This window comes from Cebus imitator, unplaced genomic scaffold, assembly GCF_001604975.1.
Source record: "Cebus imitator isolate Cc_AM_T3 unplaced genomic scaffold, Cebus_imitator-1.0 Scaffold193, whole genome shotgun sequence".
Taxonomy (NCBI): Eukaryota; Metazoa; Chordata; class Mammalia; order Primates; family Cebidae; genus Cebus; species Cebus imitator.
In genome coordinates this window covers 1000996-1022791 of record NW_016107508.1, presented here as the reverse complement: position 1 = coordinate 1022791, position 21796 = coordinate 1000996, and the positions used below count along the sequence as shown (strand labels likewise).

Here is a 21796-nt window from a genome sequence, read left to right as displayed (position 1 = left end):
TGAGATTTGCAGCCCTGCTTTGCATCGTCTGGGATTATAGGTGCCTACCACCACACCCAGCTAATTTTTATATTTTTAGTAGAGACAGGGTTTCACCAAGTTGGCCAGGCTGGTCTCAAACTCCTGCCCACAGGTGATCTGCCTGCCTCAGCCTCCCAAAGCATTGGGATTCCAGGCCTGAGCCACCGCTCCTGGCCATTCATGATTTTTTAAACAAACACTTATTAAAGCAAGAACAGAAGGTAACTTTTTGATTAAGAGTATCTAGGGGGGAAAGAAGCTATAACAAATATCCAATCAGATTTTACAATAACACACCAAAAGCTTTTGCTATGGCATCTACCACTACCTCTATTCATCATTGTATTGGAGGGCTGAATTAGCCTAGACAGGCAAGAACAACGTATTAAAAGCATAAGGTTGGAGAGGAAGGAGGATAGCTGTTTCTGTAACAGATTATCTAATTGTGGACATAGACAACCTCAGGCTGGTATAGCTGGAGCAGAGTAAGCACCGCAGAAAGTCATAGATGATAAGTCAGAGAGGGACTGGAATTCAGACCATGGTGGCCTTTGGAGGACATTGCAAGGTCTTTGACTCTTACTGAGAAAGAGGTTGAAGCCATGGAGAGTTTTGATGAGGGGAGTGGATGAAGCGACTTAACATTTTTAAAGTGTTACTTTGGATGCTTTTTTGAGAATAGACTGAAGGGAGCTACAGGCAGAATCACGGAGACCAATTGGGAAACACAAGAGAGATGACAGTGGCTTGTACAGGGTGATAGTGGTGACAGAGGTGAGAAGTGGATGGAGTCTATGCATATAATGAGGCTAGAGTCAATAGGATTGCTGATGGATTAAATACAGGGTGTGAGAGGAAGAGGAAGTAACAATGACACCGAGGTTTTTGGGGCTGAACAGCAGCAATAATGCAGCTGCCATTAATGAAGGGGAGGCAGGCCGGGGCTGGAGGAGGTTTGCATGAGGATCAGGAGCTCAGTATGGATGGAGTTCACTTTGAGAGGCCCAACCAACATCAGATGAAGCTGTTGGAAGGCAGTCAGCTATGTAAGTCTAGACTTCAGAGAACAGCACTAGACAGTAGACTTAAATTTGGGAATTATCCTCCTAAAGATGGATTTAAAATCCTAAAACAGAGTGAGATCTCCAAAGATAGTGAGAGAAGAAATCTAAAAGCGGAGTCCTAGGACACTCCAATGTGTAGAAAAAACTAGGAGAACCTGAGCCAACTGGGTGGGTTTGGGTGGGGTGCAGTGTGCAGAAATTAGACTTCTTCATCCTGAGCCATGATCTTTCACTCTAGTTCCTTCGAAAGGAGGGGACCCTGTCTCAGGACCAGTGTCTGTCTGGCTAAGTGAATGGTGCTGCACCATCTGACTACTGACAGTGCCTCTCAACGTGGTGCCCTAAGGATGAGAGAACCACGGGATGTCCAGTTTGGTTCAACATATTAATCCTAGTATTACTTAGCGACACAATGTCTACTGATGATTCCCCTTGCCTTCCTGAGGGTTGTTTTATTACTGCCTTTTACTTCTTCAGGAATCTGATTTGCTGGTAATAGGAAGAGAAACCAATACTACAGAGACCTAACCTCTTTTCCTCTAGATCTCTTAATTCAACATCCCCTCTGTTTGTTTCTTCACCTACTTCAGTGAACAGGTTCTGTAATGACATGGAGTCTGGAGAAGACTTCCCAGGAACTTAACAACTAGCATTCATTTTCCTAATTCAGGCATCTCAGGGCCCTACTTCCACCTGTTAGTTTAAATGAAGATGTCTTTACAAGGTATGGTATTAACATTTTTCGACTTCTATTATATCAGTATCAAGACACTTCTCTCTATTTCCTAATAGGATTAGGAAGATACACTGCAGCTGGAAGTGTTAATGATAGAATTTTCACTTTATACTATGACCAGTTGGGGTTCCTACATAAGCTGACTCCGGGTCACTTTGAAGCTAGTGGACCACCCGCAACCTTTGGACGTTTTAGAAGTCTTTTTGGACAGGTCGGTATATAATGCATTGAAACAATTTGCCTCATTTTAAGAATAGATGCCACATTCAATACACAGAATAATGGGAAAGTATTTTCATTGGGACAAATTCATTAATGCAGTTTGCTCTATTGAATGAAAGGAAAAACCTCTATGTGCCGCCAACATCTCCAAATCTTCTTCCAAGTCCCATATGGGGTTATATAGCTTCAGTTCCACCTAGAATACCTTCATGCACATATCTTCACAGCAGAACACCACTAGACATTCTACGCTTGAACCATTACTCCCAGCCCAGGCCAAGGTAGGGCTGATTCTCTACTTCCTAAGGTTGGCCCTGAAGAAACATGGGTTGTGAGGCCAGGTGCCATGGCACATGCCTGTAATCCTAGCACTGTGGGAGGCTGAGGTGGGTAGATTGCCTGAGCCCAGGAGTTGGAGACTAGCCTGGGCAACGAGGTGAAACCCCATTTCTACAAAAGAATACAAAAATTAGCCTGGTGTGGTGGCATTCATCTGTAGTCCCAGCTTCTCGGGAGGCTGAGGCGAGAGGATCACTTGAACCTGGGAAGTTGAGGCTGAAGTGAGCTGTGATCATGTCATTGAACTACAGCCTGGGCAACAGAGTAAGACCCTGCCTCAAAAAAATTAAAAAAAAAAAGAACATGAGCTGTGGCCTGCCTTTCTTTTTTCCTATTAGCCCTGCCCGCTGGTTTCTTCTTTTTCTAGTGACAACATAAAAAGGAGTTCTATTCTTTACAGATGACACTTAATACAGGTTTTTATAATATTTAATGTGTAATATGCTACTTGTGAAAACAGCTCATCCTCGGGCACCAGTTATAAAAATGGACACTCTCAAACCATCAGCAAATTATCAAATATTTTTGACTGGGGTTAGTAAAACCTGCCCATTGACTTAAAGGAAACAGAACAAAGGATGAATCTGGTTTTAAAAGATCATTCCAATTACCAGGCCAAAACTGCAGTTAATAGGATAGTGTGTTAGCTTCCCCTGTCTGAGACATGCATAGAGAATGAGGGTTGGAACTTTCATGGGAGAGTTAAGATACCACCATGTGACTCCCTGTGTCTTTGCTCAAGTCTGGGGTGTGGATTCCACATTTATACAAAGTGAATGATGTGAGCAAGAGGATAGAACTAACCAAAAAAAAAAAGCATTTACCTCAATTTTTCACCAATTTCACAATTTGTTGGAAGTATCTTAGTTCCCTTATGTGAAAGTTTAGATTATTAAAAGAAGAAAAACCTACAAGAATTTGTATAATCAGGCCAAGTTTGAGGAAGCCACACTCAACAACATCACTTCCCTCTCCACAAACAAACTATGCATGCATTCTCTCTGGATAAAATAATCACTAGCTCTTACTACAGTGTTAGAGCTCTTAATTTCTGTAACAACTATTTATTCCTATTTCCTTATGAGGAAAGTGAGGCACAGAGAGGCTGGTTAGTTACTGGGATTAGACATCTATCCCAGGGAACTGATCCCCCCAGGGCCTGTGCTCTCAGCCACCCTGCTGCCTTCCACTGGGCTTGCATACACTTTCCCTAGGATATGCTTGCCACTCCCAGACTACAATGTCATACAGAATTATAAAAGTTTTAGCCATTTCAGTGATTTTCAAGAGTCCTCAAGCCATTTGGTTCATTCCCACATTTATTTTCCTGGCATCTATTTCCCATTTCTCCTCAGTGCATTCCCAAAATTCAGTAACTAGGAAAAAAGGCATGACAGAAGATGAGTCTTGGAGGCACGATGGGATGGATGTGTCCCCAGCCAGCCTGCACGATCCACCACCCACACCTTGTTTCATAGCAACAAAGTCAACTCCAACATCCCCTTTCGGGATGGTCCCCACCTCTTTTCTCTCCCCTAAAGGTTCCCCAGGCAGGACAGGGTCAGGATTGGAGAAAGATGTGTTGAAAAGAAAGCGCTGTAGATCAGAAATCTAGGCCAGAAGTGCCTGGGTAGACTGCAGGGGGAGGTCTGTGAGTCAGGAAAGGGGAACGGAATATGCTGCCAATTTGGAGACTCAGAAAGCAGCTGTCCAGAGTCTCTAGCACGAGATCAGGAGCAGTAAGTGAGGACAGGGATTTCACAGGCCTTTTCATAAATAAAACTCCAAATAAGAACCCAGTTCTAAAATCTGCATCTCTAGGCTCCTCACACACACACACACACAATGTGAATCAAGTTTCCATGTACCCTTTTGCTCCAACCATCCACGAAGGGCACAGGAATCTTACACCAAATCTTATTCATCAGAACTTCCATTCCTCCTTAACAGGAAAATACCTCTTCCCTTGCACACACATGGATATTCCAGCAGAACATGTTGATGTATTTCCTCAATTGATAAGTAAACCAGTATTGTTTTAATGTGAACTGGAAATAAATCTGTGACTTGGGTTTTGTCAGAGTCGAAGTATTAAGCAATTTAAATATAGTATTCTCTTTTCTCTGGTTCTAGCCTCCAGATATGGGCTTTGAGACTGCACTTGCCCCACAGCACACCACCTTAGATGAAATTATCTTTTTCGCATATGTACCTGAGAACGAACCCCAGGAAACGATCTACAGCAAGAAGTTCACCAATATACACTATGGAAAAGTGATCCACTCCGGGTAGTTATTTGCATATATTTAGATGGCATATTGGTTTCTAGAATCTACTTTTTAAAGTTTTTTGAGATAGAGTCTTGCTCTGTCTTCCAGGCTGGAGTGCAGTAGAGGGATGCCACAGGCGTGAGCTGTGGCACCCAGCCAGAATTTATATTCTGAATAAGAGCTATTAGGCCTTAAAGGTAGCTTTAGGAGTTATTGACTCTTACTGAGATGTTAGAAGTAAGCATTTCTGAGAATTCTGTATATTGTGCAATGCAATATTTCATAAAAGATAGCCTCCACTACATTAGATGTGTTGGTCTCTAGGACATACAAGAATTGTCATGTGAGTAAACTCTGTGGACAGGGAGTATCCAGTGTAGTCCAGAATATTTTTGGTACTCAAGAGACATATATTTCTACAGCTTGGCCTGATGGCACTGATATAAATGGTCCTAGATTTCTAAAACTGGGGCATCATGCAAGACATCTTGGAGTCTGTAAATGTATTTGGCCTTGTGGGTTGTCAAAAAAGACTTACTCTATTTGGCCAAGAAAATTATTCCAAAAAGTAGACCCAAAAATTTAGATCCTATTGGCCAGGTGTGGTGGCTCATACCTGTAACCTCAGCAGTTTGGGAAGCTGAGGTGGTGAATCCCTGGAGCCCAGGAGTTCGAGACCAGCCTGGGCAACATGGTGAAACCCCATCGCTACAAAAAAACACAAAACTTAGCCAGGCGTGGTGGTGTGTGCCTATAGTGCCAGCTATTCTGGAGGCTGAGGCCAGAGGATTGCTTGAGCCTGGGAGGCTGAGGCTGCAGTGAGCCAAGATTGCTCCATTGTGCTCCAGCCTGGTTGACAGAATGAGACTCTTATCTCAAAAAAAAAAAAAAAGAATATGAATTCTATAACCCCCAAATCTACCAACTAAAAAAGAAATAATTTCAACAATTTCAGATTACCAGAAACTCACTGCTATGGTCTAAATATCCATTTTCCCCAAAAATTCACATGTGGAAATCCTACCCCTCAAGGTGGTAGGTGACTAGATCATAAAGACTCTGCCCTCATGAATGGAATTAGTGTCCTTATAAAAGAGACCCCAGAGAGCTAGCTAGGCCCTTCCACCCCTGGAAAGACTGAAGGACAGAGCGAGCTAGGCCCTTCCACCATCGAAGGACACACATAGAAGACACCATCTATAAACCAGAAAGTGGACCCTCACAGATACCAACTCTGCTGGCATCTCGATCTCAGACTTTTCAGCCTCTAGAGCTGTGAGAATAAATTTCTGCTGTTTATAGACTACCTGGTTTATGGTATTTTGTTATAGCAGCCCAAGTAGACTAAGATGCTCACCTTGTCTCAATGTGGTGGACTCTATTCTTATACCAGGTTGGAATCTGTATATTATAGGTGTTTGGGACTGTCAATACATATCTTGTCCCACAGCTAACAATACCTTGCACCGTGAGGCAGCTCACTCCGAAGTGGAGGGGAACGTGGGAATCAGACCTAATATAATAAATGTCAGCAGTATTTTTCCCATGAGGATTGTATAAATTTGTCTCTAACAAAAGTGTCAGTGATCTCTAGAATTATTTTTTGCGCTAGGTGGATCTTGTATGTGTGATATTCCGGATCAGTTAGTTTGTGTTTATGTAGGTGTTTTTCTGTAGAAAACCTACAGAATCACTTTTCAATATTTTAATATTAATATGATTAATATTATCCCAATGTTAACATTAATTTATTGTATTCTCATTATTTTTAAAAGCATATGCTCATTCTCTTAAGGATCAGAATATTTAAAAACCAGAAGAGTACAATCTATAGTAAGATTCAGTAACTTTGCTCTGTTTGCACAGAAACTAGGGAATGGGTAGCTTCAAGGCAGGAAATATGAGCGAAGCGAGGGTCAGAGACCTGGAGAGCAAGTGAAACTTCAACTGGGCAGGTGAAGAATTTGGGAGCCCAGTGTTCCCAAGCCTGCAGGAGGCCAAAGGCAGTTATTCAGGTAGTCAGGGTGAAAGGCAGAGTGAGCCATTCCCTTACACCACCAATCACCATTTAACACTGATGACCAGTAAGGCACTGTGGTGGGTGCTGCAACACAGTGGTGAGCATGACATTCAAGCACCTCATTCCATGACCTTATATTCTAGCCCAGAAGGAGACAAGTATGTGATTACAGTTGACTACGTCTGCAAAAGGGGCATATAGAGCATTGAGAGATTATTTTCTTGGGGCTGGAGCCCTTGTTTAGAGAATCCTATGTTTCTCCTGGAATAACATCCAACTTCCTTACTGGAACTCAAAAAGCCCCACTGACCTGGCTCCACTCTCTCGAGTGACCTCTCTGTTTTGTTCACTGCAGTGAAGTCACTCTGGTTTAACTTTGGTTTCTGTAACACATCCTGCTCCTTTTGTCCTGGAGGCCTTTGAGCATGCTGTTCCTCTTAGCCTGGAACCTTCCCCCAACTACCACTCTCTTCCTTCACCTTGTTCTTCTGGTCTTTTCTTAAGCCTCAGAGTTTGGGTGAAAGAAGAGAGGTGAAGTAAAGGAGCAAGAAGTCCTCCTGCTGGAGACCTCCAGAGTCTTTGGCATGGGCAATGCCACTCTTGCAGCTCATAACAACTACTCCCACCCAGCCAGCCCCTGGAATTCTATCACGGGGTTGGGGTCCCGTTGCCCTTTCCTTCTGGGCAGCATTTTTTTTTCTTTCCTGCCTCCCTTCCACCCCACATGACCCTTGTTTCCCAGAGATAAGCATTGTCTTGGATTTTATGTTAACATCTTTTAAAGTTTTGCTTTAGAGCTTTAACACTAGTTTTGCAAAATGTATGACTTGCCTTTTTCAACATTATGCTTTTGAAATTACTCAATATTGATATGTGATCTGTAATTCAATCACATAAATACGCTACAATTTATGTAGCTATTCTCCTATATTGTCTTGGAATCATGTTAAATTCTTTCCTTCCTTCCTACCGTCCTCCCTCCCTCCCTCCCTCCCTCCCTTCCTTCCTTCCTTTCTTTCTTCCTTCCTTCCTTTTTCCTTCCTTTTTTTCTCTCTCTTTCTTTTTTTCTTTCATTTCTTTCAACAGTGTCTCCCTCTGTCACCCAGGCTGGAATGCAGTGGTGCGATCATGACTCACTGCAGCTTTGACCTCCCTGGCTCAAGTGATCCTTCCACCTCAGCCTTCTGAGTATCTGGGACTACAGGCACACACATGCCACAACGCCCAGCTAGTTTTTGTCATTTTTTTTGTTTTTTTCTTTTTTTTTGTAGAGATGGGATTTTGCCATGTTGTCCAAGCTGATCTTGAACTCCTGGGCTTAAGTCATCTTCCCACCTTGGCTGCCCAAAGTGCTAAGATTACAGGTGTGAGCCATCCACCCAGCTTCTCAATTTTACCTATGTAGAATTGACGTGTCTAGTGTAAACTGGGAATCCAGTTTTTCTTTTTTTTTTTTAACCTGGGTAATCTATTGTTGACACAAGCCCCTCTTACCCCACTGATCTGCAGCGCTGCCCTGTGATATATCCTAGTCCCGTATATGCATTGTTCTGTTCCTGTCCTCTCTTCTAGTTCACTGGTGTATTTGTCTTCTCTGTGACACACTGACTAAATGACTGTAATTATGAAACTTGTATGAATAACCCCGTCCCCCTGCTTTTTCTTGGCTTTTGGTCTTCCATTTATATGTTAGACTCAGCTTGTTGAGTTCCATTAAGAAAAATAACCCCAAAACCTGGTAATAGAAATTACCTCTTGCAACCAAATTCTGCCTTATATCACTGTAAGATAGATCTTGGGTGGGAATTTCATGCTCTTCCCCTGCAGTAAGAGAATTCTTAGTTCTCTTAGAATTTTAGGACCAAGACAGATTCCTGATTCTTCCTAAGGGTAGAAGTTATTATTTTCATCCTTCCCTCCTCTGTGACATGTCTTTCCCTGGGCCCTGTGGGTGAGTGTACCTTTACTTCTTCCCTGGCAGTAGGTAAAAGCTTTTGCTTTATAGGGGAAAAGGGTGAGAGAAGGAGGGAGGACTTCTGTGCCAGAACCCTCCTGATGCCCCCCTAACACTCAGCCACTGATCAGCTTTTGAGGCCTATGTGCAAAAGCACCTAACACCCAACCTCTTGTGGTTTAAGGCTTTTACTTCCTGTGAAAGAAGGTTCAGGGAAGTAGGTGATGTTTCAGGGCTGTTTCCTGCCAACCTCTGATCCCCACAAACTACCTGCACCTTCACGGTGTGGTGGGGGGCTGTCTCTGGTCTATTGCTCTGCCTCAGTCTTTGCCTCATGCCTTCAAGGGAAGCCTGTGGGGTTTGCAAGTGAGTGCAAATTGCCATTTGTCAGGCGCCCAAGCACTTCCAGACTCACATGCTAGCACATAGCTGGCCTTCGGCCCTTTTCTTTTTCTTTTTTAATTTTTTTATTATTTTTCTTTTTTTCTTTTTAGAGATGGGGTTTCACCTTGTTGGCTAGGATGGTCTCGATCTCTTGACCTCGTGATCCGCCCACCTCAGCCTCCCAAAGTGCTGGGATTACAGGCGTGAGCCACCACGCCCGCCTTTGGCCCTTTTCTACAAGTTCAGCTAATTCTTACTTGCTCCTGTTGTGGCCAGCACTGTTTTTACTTCCCATGCTCTTCCATAGGTGACACTGCCCTGGTGTTCAATCTCTCCTTGGAATGGCTTATTGCTCTGGATTTCAGGTTAGTTGGTTGTCTCGTGACCTTAGTTCTCTGACGAGCTAGAGAAAACTCATGACTTTATACTGTATCTACTTTTTATTTTGTTTTCTTGTTCAATTTCATCTTTCTGCATCTAAAGCAAAACCAGAAGTCTTATGATTGCCTTTTATAGAGTAATCTTATATCTTTCAAATTTGCTAAATTCTTTTAATAATTCTAGTGCTTTTTCTGCATATTCTCTTGGGTTTTGGAGTAGAGGTAAGTTTTTAAATTTTTTTAAGTTTCAATAGCTTTAAGGGTACAAGTGAATTTTGATTACATGGGTGAATCGTGCGGTGGTAAAATCTGGATTTTTGGTGTACCCATCACCCAAGTAGTGTACGTTGTACCCAGTATGTAGTTTTTCCTCTCTCATGCCTCCCACCCTTCCTTCTTCTGAGTCTTTAATATCCTCTATACCCCTCTGTATTCCTTCACATACCCATAGCTTAGCTCCTACTTGTAAGTTAGAACATGCAGTATTTGGTTTTCTGTCCCTAAGTTACTTCGCTGAGGTTAATGGCCTTCAGTTCAAAAGACGTTATTTCGTTATTTTGTATGGCTGAATAGTATTTCATGGTACATATATATATATATATATATACCACCTCTTCTTTATCCACTCATCAGCTGATGGCACTTTGGTTGATTCCATGTCTTTGCGATTGTGAATTATGCTACAATAAGCATACATGTTCAGGTGTTTTTTTAAAATATAATGACTTCTTTTCCTTTGGGTAGATACCCAGTAGTGGGATTACTGGATTGAATGGTAAATCTATTTTTAATTCTTTGAGAAATCTCCATACTGTATAAATATTTTTAAGTAGATAATCATATTACCTGCCAGTACAATTGATCCTTGAACAACGTGAGTTTGAACTGTGCAGGTCCACTTATACTTGGAATTTTTTCTGCCTCTGCTACCCCTGAGTCAGTAAGACCGCCTCAGCCTACTCAATGTGATGATGACTAGGATGAAGGCCTTTATCATGATCCATTCCACTTAGGAAATAATAATTATATTTTCCCTTTCTTATGATTTTCTTAATAACGTTTTTTTCCTGTAGCTTACTTTATTATAAGAATACACTGTGTAAGACATACAACATACAAAATATGTGTTAATCAACTGTTTATATTATTGGTAAGACTTCCAGTCAACAATAGCCTACTTATAGTTAAATTTGGGGGGAGTTAAAAGTAATATGTGAATTTTCGTCTGCACAGGGGGTTGGCCTCCCTAACCTCTGCATTGTTCAAGGGTCAACTATAATTTGTTTTGTTTTTTCCTTAACATTTCTTAGCCTATTATAGCTTTTTCCTGTTATGGTGGCTAGGACTTCCAATACCTTGTTAAATCGAAGATAATGGAATTATTGTTGTTCCTGACTTTAAATATATATATATATATATATATATATGTGTGTGTGTGTGTGTGTGTGTGTGTGTGTGTGTGTGTGTGTATGTGTATATATTAAGCATTTCATATTTTTTAACACTTTATCATTTAAAGAAATTTATCTATTTTTCTAGTTTAAGAGATTTGGTGTTTGGGGTTTTAAATTATTGTTTCTCCTGTATCTATTGAGCTTATCTATAGAATTTTTTCCTTTAACTTTTTATTTAACATTGTAAATTATATTGTGAATTTAATGTTGAACCAACTTTAAAGTCCTGGAAAGTACCTGTCTTTGTCATTGTGTATTATCTATTTTCATACAATACATTTCTGGACTCCGTTTGCTAATATTTAGGATTTAAACACCTATGTTCATGTGGGAAGTTTGCCTGTCATTTTTCTTTCTCATGCTGTCCTTCTGTGGTTCTGTTAATGAGATTATATTAGCCTCATAAACAATTATTTTTTTATTTTCTGGAAGAGTTTAAGACGAATATTTTTTCCTTGAAAATTTGTTTTTTGAAATTGTTTGAAATTTACTTTATGGACTAAGACTAGGCCATTCATTATGATCAATTTCAGTAAATATTTTGTATGGGAGGCAAAATTTTACATCTATCCCCTTGGAGTTTTTTGGCTAGGCCTGATAATTAAACTGACATAAGACAGATTAACAGGAGAAGAGCATACACATTTATTTAATGTAATTTTTATGTGACATGGGAGCCCTCCTAAAGAAATGAAGACCCCCAAAGAAGCAGTTAGAGTTGAACACGAATATGCTGTGTTGAATAAAAAAGTAGTAAGTTGTGAAAATGTGACAAGGCTAGGGGGCTTGGGCTAGGGTAGTTAACTGTGAAGAAGTGGCTGGGGAGATAAGGGTTAGTTGAACAAGGTGTGTTTGTACAGATTTCGCTTGGCTTTGGCCCCTGGCTCTGGTAATAAAAACAATGTCCTTCTCCAGGTGCCAGGAGGACACCTTCTACATGGGAGTTTTATCTCCTGCCTTTAGGTAGGTCAGAGTGTCCTTCCTGCATTTGCTGTTGTGTGTTGTGGTTTTTTTTTTTTTTTTTTAAGTGACTTTAACTCAATCAATAGGCTAGAGCAGATGTTTTGGGGTGTTGTGTTCTGAATGTCTTTCTATTGCATGCAATATTAATATTTATTTGTTAGATTAATCCTGTTCTTTGTGATATTACAATTTTCTATATCCTTAATGATTTTTTTTCTGCTCGATCTATCAATTATTGAGAGAGTTGCATTAAACTTTCCTACTGTGTGCATCGATTTGTCCATTTTTTAATTATAGTTGTGTCCATTTTGCCTTGTATATTTTGAGATAATTATTCAGTACATGTAAGTTTAGAATAGTCACATCCTCATGATCAGCTGAACATTTTATTAGTATTTAGTGACTGTTTTCATCATTATAATGCTTTTTTGTATTACAGTGCCTTCTTTATTATGCTTTTTTCAACCATTTTAAAGTGTACCGTTCTGTAGCATGAAATTCATTCACCATCATCACCATCAATCTCTAAAATTTTTCGTCTTCTGAAACTCTGTACCCATTAAATAATGACTCCTCATTTCCATCTCCCACTGGCAACCACCATTCTACTTTTTGTCTCTATAAATTTGACTACTCTAGGTACCTTCTATAAGTGGAATCATAGTATTTGTCCTTTAGTGACAGGTTTATTTCACTTAGCATAATGTCAAGCTTTATGCATGTTGTAGCATGTGACAGGATTTCCTTCTTTTTGAAGGCTGAGTAAAATGCCATTTTGTACATGCATATATATTCCACATTTTGTTTTTCCACTCATCTACTGATGAACATTTGGGATGCTTCCACCTTTTGGGTAGTATAAATAATGATGCTATATACCTGGGTATGCAAATATTGAGTCCCTGTTTCAAATCTTTTTAGCATATACCCAGAAGTAGAATTGCTGCATCATATAATTCTATGTTTAATATTTTCAGAATAAAGTGCAACAAAATATATATAGTCAAAAAATTAAAAATAAAAAATATATTTTGAGGAATCACTATACCATATTCCACAGCTGTACCATTCTACATTCCCACCAGTGATGTACAGCTGTTCAGATTGCTCCATATCCTGGCCAATACTTGTTATTTTCCCTGTGCTTTTTTTTTTTAATAGCCGTCCTAATGGGTGTGAGATGGTATCTCACTTTGGTTTTGACTTTCATTTCCTTAATGATTTGTGATGTTGCCCATCTTTTCACATGCTTATCGGCCACCCATGTATCTTCTTTGTAGAAATGCCTACTCAAATCGAGGATTTTTTGTTATGAGTTTCAATTTTTGTTTGTAGCTTTTTTGTTGTTATTAATACATGGCACCAGCCTTTTTTGGATAATATTTTCATGATATATTATTTTAATTTTTAACTTTCACCTGCTTTATATATGTCATAAAAGATATAAGTGAATTTTATGGTTTTAACCAATTTAACAATTTCTGTCCTTCAGTTGGAGAGTTTAGTTCAACTACATTTATTATTTTTACGAATATATTTGTCTTCATTCCTACCACCTTCTTTTGTTCTTTCTATTTGTCCCACTTCTTCTATGTTTCATTTTTGTCTTCTCTTCTTGCTTACCTTATTTTAAGGTTCTTTTTTCTCCTCTTTTCATTCTTTTCTTCTTCTACTTGATTGGGACTTTTACACCCTGTTTTATTTTGCTTTTTTGTGTTACCCAAGATTTTTACATGTGTGTTAGCTTGAAAGTCTAAAGTTAATTGATAACTTTATCTCTTTCCCACTGCATATGAAATCATTAAACTCTAGGTGTCTAGTCAGTATCCACTCTTTATATTTCTCAAGAATGAGTCCAATTGCAGTCCCTCTATTCCTCAAACCTCAGAAGACATATTACAGCTTCTAAAGTGATCCCCTTGAAGTCCCTCTTGGCTTTTTGTGAGAGAGAAGCACTTCTCTTTCTCCATATAGGGTGGCAAAGAGATGAGAGATGAGATGTACAACACACCGTTACTACTTCCTTCTTTAAATTCTTCAACTCTCATTTCTCTTAAATACTCTAGCTTTCGTTTAGAGTGTCTCTGTAGCTGTGATATGGAGAATGAACTGGAGGGTAACAATTATGGATGCACTTAGATCATTTAGAAGGCTTTTGCAGTAGCCTAGGCTAAAATATTTGGTGTTTTAGTCTAAGATGTCGATGGTAAAATTTGAGAGGAATGAATGGATTAAGAGATGCATGGGGAACAGACTCACCAGGACAGTGGATCAGAGCCATTTTCATTACTTCATTATCTGGCTCTGTGCCTTAAAAAACACATCTGTGCTTGCCTTCTATTTGCTGCATCCAGCTACACATGATCTTATTGTGGTGATGCTGTCTGAGATTCTTACGTTGTGCTTAAGAGGACAGGTACCTGAGGTAGACAGACTGTGGATGAGGAATCAGGCGGTATGGAAATGGCAAATGGTAGACTTGGAATTCAGATGAGAGTTTGAGGAATAAGAGTCAAGAATTAAAGTTAGATGATGGAAAAGAAGGGATTCTGGATATTATCAAGGAATCTGGATCATGGAGGCGAGAAGCCTTGCATAATCTCAACAAAGGTATAGGGCACCACCTACAATGAGATGTTAGGTATTGAATCAAAATCCTTTTACAGTAAGAATTGATTAAATATACACAGATAAAAGACAATATCTGGTTGATAACAAGGGAAGTATAGTCATTGCACAAATGGTGAAATATTTGAGAAGGAACTTCTGTCATCTCGTAACAAGGTCAGTTGTTCTAAAGAATCTTTACAAAAATCTTAAAAGTGATAACTTAATGTCCATGTCTCTACTAAATTGCCCAGAAGAAATACATCATCTACATGCAAAGGTTTCAGTGAAGCTCTTCATGCATTCAATGAATATTTGAGTGCCTATTACATATCAAGTCTTGTGCTAGGCACTGGGAATATAGTGGTAAATAAGATAGACAAGGCTCTTCCCTGCATGTAGATGACATTCTAATAAACAGATACAGGTTGATAAACAGGTAAACCAAAAAAAATGATATCTAGTGTGTGCTTTGAAGCACGTAAATATGACAGAGGGAGTGAGAAGGATAAGCAAAGACCCAAGAACAAAGAGCAAAGAACCAATGAAAGACCTTTCCAGGTTAAAGAAGTTGCATAGGGTAAGACAAGAAAAATTGGGATGTGTTTAATAAACATGGAGAAAGCCAGTATAGATGATACATAGTGATGGTGTGGTGGAAAGGCCAGCAAGGAGGTCAGAAAGTGCCAGATCAAAGATGGTATTGTGGGCTGCAGGAAGAGTGTAAATTTTCTTCTTGGTGTCAGCAGAAACCATAGAATTTTACTGGATTATTTTTAAATAATCCCCAATTTATATTTTTGAAGGGATCACTCTGCTGTGAAAAGTATGGGACAGGGTGTGAGTAGAAGCTGCTAAGCCCCTTAGAAAGTTATTGAAGTACCACCTGCAATGAGATGTCAGGTGAGAAACGATGGTGCTGGAGCAGGTGCAGTCGAGGGAAGACAGGATCTGATGATGTGCTTGCCTATGAAGGATATGAGCAAAAAGAGAGTGATCAAAAATTGTCTAGGTTCATAGTTTGTAGCTAGGAGGACGACACTGCCATTTTCTGAGATGAAAAGTGCAGGTATCAGGCAGGGTAATTGGGAGTGCCACATTAGAAGTGTTGAGTTTGAAATGTGTGTTAGTGTCTAAGTGAAGATATGAAGTTGGCAGTTGGATGTATGAATTCATAACTCAGAAGAGTCAGAGCAGAAACTTGGCATTTGGCAGTTGTTCAGATACAGATGGGTGATTCTACCTGCAGAAGAGAGACTGGGCTGAGAAGAGGGCCCTAGCAAAGAAGGATAAGAAGGAGCAGCCCACAGGGTAGAAAATGTGGGGCCATATAAACCAAGAGAAGAGAGGGTTAAAGAAAGCATGGCGTGATCAACTGTGATGCGTGCTGCAAAGAGACTTGAGTAAAATAAGATTAAAGATGTGACCTTTGAATTTGGCACCATTCTAGGCTGTAGTAACCTTGATGAAAACAGTTCCATTGGCATGGGGTGGAAGGGATCGGCTGGGCTGGGGAAACGGCATAGGCATTGGAATGAGAGCTTAGGATACATAGGTAGCTTAGTTTGAGGATATTTGTCTTTTTGCAGTGTCTTCTCCACTCAACAGTTGTTCCTCTCCACCTCTAAAACTTACAGACTTTTCTTCATTGCCCAGATCCTCTTTCCTTCTCCTTTGAAGGCTGATTTCTGTCCTCTCCTAGAACAGCAGTGCTTAATCACCCCCAAAAGCAATCCTAGGAAGAAGTGAGGAGACAGCCTCCTAATTAAGGTAGCTGCCTGACCATTGGCCATTGACTTCAGATACAAAGAGGTTAACTTTTTAAAAGTAATTAATAAACTTTATTTTTTAATTAATTACATCTCTACAGCAAAATTGAGCAGACAATAGAGTTCCTATATACTTGTCCCATACACACACAAATCCTTCCCCACTAGCCACATCCCACACCAAAGTGGTACATTTGTTATAGCTCATGAACCTACAGTGACACATCATTTATCACCCAGAGTCTGTATCTACATCAGGGCTTACTCTTAGTCTTGCAGATTCAGTGGGTTTGAACAAATATATAATGACAAGTACTCATCATCATAATATCATACAGAAGAATCACTGCCCTAAAAATTTTCTATGCTTTGCCTATGCATCCCTCTCTCTCCCTCACCCCTGGCAACCACCAATCTTTTGGCTGTCTCCATAGTTTTGCCTTTTCCAGAATGTCATATAGTTTGAATCATACAGTATATAGCCTTTTCAGAGGCTTCTTTTACTTAGTAATATGCATCTAGATTTCTCCATGTATTTTCATGGCTTGATAGCTCGTTTCTTTTTTAGTGCTGAATAATATAATATTCTGTCATCTGAATATGCCACAGTTTATTTATCCATTTACCTACTGAAGAACATCTTGGTTGCTTTCAAGTTTGAGCAATTATAAATAAAGCTTCTGTAAACGCCTATTTGCAGGTTTTTGTATAGATATACGTTTTCAGTCATTTGGGTAAACACCAAGGCATTTTGCTAGATCATATGCCAAGAGCATATTTAGTTTTGTAAAAAATGACCAAACTGTTCTCCAGACTCTTTATCATTTTCATTTCTATCAGCAATGAACAAGAGTTCTGGTTATTCACATACTCACCAGTATTTGGGTTGTCAGGGTTTTGGATTTCTGCCATTTTAATGGGCATGTGGTGGTATCTCATTATTAATTTGCATTTCCCTGATGACATATGCATTAGTCTGTTTCACACAGCTGTAAAGAAATACCTGAAACTGGGTAATTTATAATGGAAAGAGGTTTAATTGTCTCATAGTTCTGCATGGCTGGAGAGGCCGTGGTGGAAGGTGAAGGGGAAGCAAGGCACATCTTACATGGTGGCAGGAGAGAGAGAGAGGGCAGGGGAAACTGCCATTTTTAAAACCATCGTATCTCATGACAACTCCCTCACTGTTATGAGAACAGCATGGGGAAAACCGCCTCATGATCCAACCACCTCCAAGCAGGTCCCTCCCTTGACACATGGGAATTACAATTCAAGATGAGAGCCATATCAGTAAATGATGTAGAACATTTTTTGATATGCTTATTTGCCACCTGAATATTTTCTTTGATGAGGTATCTGTTAAGGTCTTAGGCCCATTTTTAAAAGCAGGTTGTATGCTTTCTTATTGTTGTATTATCAGAGTTTTTTGTATTGTAGGAGATCAGATTATGCCACCCCAGAGTTGTGCAGTGGTGTGTGCCTGTAGTTGCAGCTACTTGAGAGTCTAAGGCTGGAGGATCTCAAGTTCAAGCGTAGCCTAGGCAAAATAGTGAGACCTCCAATTTCCAAACAAATCAAAAAACAACAAAGAATATGCCACTTTAGCATAAAGACTCGAGCTGAAGGCAATTAAGGAAAAACAGACACAAGAAAAACTCTTTGCCCCCTCCCACCAGGAAAGGCAGAATGATTCTTAATCACTGGAGATAACTCTAGACTACATAAATTTTTTTTCTTTTTAGAGACAGATTCTCACTCTGTTACCCAGGCTGGAGTGAAGTGGTGCAATCATAGCTTACTGCAGCCTAGAATTCCTGGGCTCAAGCAATCCTCCTGACTCAGCCTCCCAAGTATCTGGAACTACAGGCATGAGCCACCACACCCAACTAGGATTTTTTTTTTTTTTTTTAATTTTTAAAATTTTTTAGAGGTGAGATCTCACTATGTTGCACCCAGGCTGGTCTCCAACTCCTGTCCTCAGGCAATCCTCCTGCCTCAGTCTTCCCTCCAGAGTAGCTGGGATTACAGGCACAAGCAACTCTACACTGTTAATAAACCCAGAGACACAAAGAATTGACAGAAGAAACCTTGTCAAAACAACCTTTGTCTTCCGTTAACTTCCTCCATTTATTTACCTTCCACAGTTTGCTGACCCTAAAAACCTAAACCCATTTTCCTTTGTCTTGTCACTTCTCTAAAAATTTATTGTTCTTTGCTTTGAAGCCCCGTGTTCTAACTACCCCTTTAGTTACTCATTGCTGCTGTTTTTCCTGCATTTAAGCACAATGCACACGTTAATAAACTCTGCCTGTTTTTCTCTTGTTAATCTGTATTTGACAGCATAATTGTCAGGATCTCAGTTATGGAACCAAGGATAATAGAGGAAAAAGAGGTTTCTTCTCCCTTCCCCTACAGTTTATTTTGGAAAACAGTGCTTTTTATGTCTTTTGAAAATATTTTCTCCTAGTATGTGGCTTGTCTTCCAATTCTCTTGACAGGGTATATCACAGAGCAGAAGTTGGTAATTTTAGTAAGGTACCAATTACTAATGAGAGATACATGCAAACCATAGCATGTTTTGTTTTGTTTTGTTTTGTTTTGTTTTGAGACAGAGTCTCACTCTGTCGCCAGGCTGGAATGCAGTGGAACAATCTCGGCCCACTGCAACCTCTGCCTCCCGGGTTCAAGAGATTATTCTGCCTCAGCCTCCCAAGTAGCTGGGACTACAGGCACAGTGCCACCATGCCTGGATAATTTTTGTGTGTGTGTATTTTAGTAGAGACAGAGTTTCACCATGTTGGCCAGGGTGGTCTCGATCTCCTGACCTCAAGTGATCCACCTGCCTTGGCCTCTCAAAGTGCTGGGATTACAGGCGTGAGCCACCACGCCCAGCCCTAGCATGTATTTTTTAACACAGATTCAGGGTTCACTGCTGAATGCTGTAATTTAGAAGTCTTTACTAACTGGTTAAAAATTGTATCCCACTGTTGTAATTGTGATTTCTTTTATTACAAATGAGGCTGGCCAAATGTTAATCAAATGTTTGTTAGCTATTTGTGGTATATTTTGTTTATAAACTATTTGTTCATAAATTAGTTCGTTTAATCCACTGTTTTATCCAAATTAATTAATGGTTTTATGTGTGTTTAGGAAAACTGGAGAGAAATTTATCAATTTTATCTTTCATGGATTGTCTTTGGTGTTGTATTCAACAGTCATTGCATTAAGACGGTAAATTTGGTTAGGTGTATCTTCTTAGTCCACTTCATGCTGCTATAATAGAATATCACAGACCGGGTAATGTATAAAGAAAAGAAATTTATTTCTTACAGTTCTGGAGGCTGAGAAGTCCAAGGCTGGGGGGCCCATATCTGGTGAGGGCCTTTTACTGCATCATCCTATGGTGGAAAGCAAAAGGGTGAGCGCATGTGAGCACACAGGTGTGCAAGCACTCATGTGCAAAAGAGAGAGAGAAAGGGGGAAAGAGGGGACTGCATTCATTCTTTTTTCAGGAACCCACTCCCACAATAATTAACCTGCTCCTGCAATAATGGCGTTCATCCATTCATGGGGGCAGAGCCCTTATAGTCTGATCACCACTTAAAAGTCCTACCTCTCAACACTGTTGCATTGGAAATTATGTTTTCAACACATAAACTTTGAGAGATACATTCAAACCATAGCATGTATTTTAACATAATTTTTTAAAATGAGGAAAAAGTCATTGCCATACCCAAGGTCATCTAGATTTTCTCCTGTGTTATCTTCTTAGGAGTTTTACAGTTTTGCATTTTACATTCAAATCTGTGAGCCATTTAGAGTTCTTCTTTTCTTTTTTGAGACAGGGTCTGGCTTTGTCATCCAGGCTGGAGTGCAGTGGCACTATCTCAACTGACTGCAACCTCCACCTCACGAGCTCAAGTCATCCTACCGCCTCAGCTTCCTGAGAAGCTGGGATTACAGGCACGCACCACCACAACTGGTTAATTTATGTATTTTTAGTAAAGATGGGGTTTCACCATGTTGCCTAGGCTGGTCTTGAACTCCTAGGCTCAAGCAATCTGCCTGCCTCAGCCTCCCAAAGTGCTGGGACCACACCCAGCCCAGAGTTAATTTTTAGGACAACTGTAAGATTTGTGTCTAGAATGAATTTTTTGCATGTGGATATGCAAGGCTAACATTTTAGAAACAGATTGTTTTCTTGGTTACAAAGTTAATCACATGCTCAGTTTAGAAATTTCCTAAAAGAAAAATATTAAGATAAGTTTAAGAAATTATGACTGTTAACACTTTGATGAATTATCATTTAGTTCTTTTTATATATATTTGAACATCTTTCAACTTGCTATCTTCATTTGGACATTACAAATGATCATTTTCCTTATACTATTAAAAACTCTTTGTAAACACCCTTTTAATCATTGCATTTTCTCTAGATAAATCATGTAATATCACTTACTTAGTTTTATTGACATTTGTCATTTCTAAATTTTACCATAATACTGTGATGAATGTCTGTATAGAAAGCTTTCTCCCCAAGCCCTGTGTTTCAAGTTATTTCCTTAGGACAGAGCCATATTAATAGACTTATGGAACCAAGGCAGGGAAAAAGGTTAGCATGCTCTTAATGCATAATGTCAAATTGCTTTCCAGGAAGCCTGTTCCACTTTACAATCCCATCAATAGTGGATGAGTGCCTGTCTTCACCCAATTCCCACTACTGCTGAATCCTGTCATTTAAAGATCTTTGCTAATTTTAGAGGTTAAAAATCGCATCCCATTGTTATAATTGCCATTTCATTGATTACTAATGAGGTTGAACAAATGTTAATCAAATATTTGTTAGCTACTTGAGGTAAACTTTGTAAATTATTTGTTCATAAATTGGTTTGTTTAATCCACTGTTTTATCCAAATTGCTTAATGGTTGTATTTATTTCTAGGAAAACTGGAAGTGCTCACATAAGAAAAGTATTGCAGCATACGACTCCTAAAGGATTTTTGTCCTCAGCTATTACAGAAATGAAAGAGCCTTTTGGATTAGAAGAAGTGAATGAGAGCTCTTGTTTGTCGAGTTCCCTTTTGATTAGTAAAACTGGAAATTTCAACTATAAACTCACTCTTGATTCACAAGGTAAGTATAATAATATCATACAGCTTTGATGGCTAGAAAATAATGAAAAATTATCTTTTGTGAAGGCTTTTTGATGTTTATTTAAGCTGGGCATGGTGGCTCACACCTATAATCCCGGCACTTAGGGAGGCTGAGGTGGACAGTTCACAAAGTCAGGAGTTCAAGACCAGACTGACCAACATGGTGAAACCCCTTCTCTACTAAAAATACAAAAATTTGCCAGGTGTGGTGGCACATGCCTGTAGTCCCAGCTACTTAGGGGGCTGAGGCAGGAGAATTTCTTGAACCTGGGAGGCGGAGGTTGCAGTGAGACAAGACCGTACCTTCACACTCCAGCCTGGGCAATAGAGTAAGACTCTGTTTAAAAAAAAAAAAAAATGCTTATTTATAGAGCAATAGATTTCAAATTTTAGTCCAGTGGGCAACCTACCAATGTTTACATATATTTAGGTTCCTGACATATTTCTTTTTTTTTTTTTT

The 21796-nt window shown here is 39.6% G+C and overlaps 1 protein-coding gene across 1 annotated transcript in view; it reads left to right on the top strand.

The window, feature by feature from the left end:
• Window positions 1-21796, top strand: part of CATSPERB (cation channel sperm associated auxiliary subunit beta) — a 152208-nt gene that overhangs the window by 88041 nt on the left and 42371 nt on the right. The window contains exons 16-18 of the mRNA XM_037745163.1: window positions 1878-2032; window positions 4516-4670; window positions 21126-21316. Of these exons, the coding sequence (XP_037601091.1) occupies window positions 1878-2032; window positions 4516-4670; window positions 21126-21316 (501 nt within the window). The remainder of the gene's footprint in view (window positions 1-1877; window positions 2033-4515; window positions 4671-21125; window positions 21317-21796) is intronic.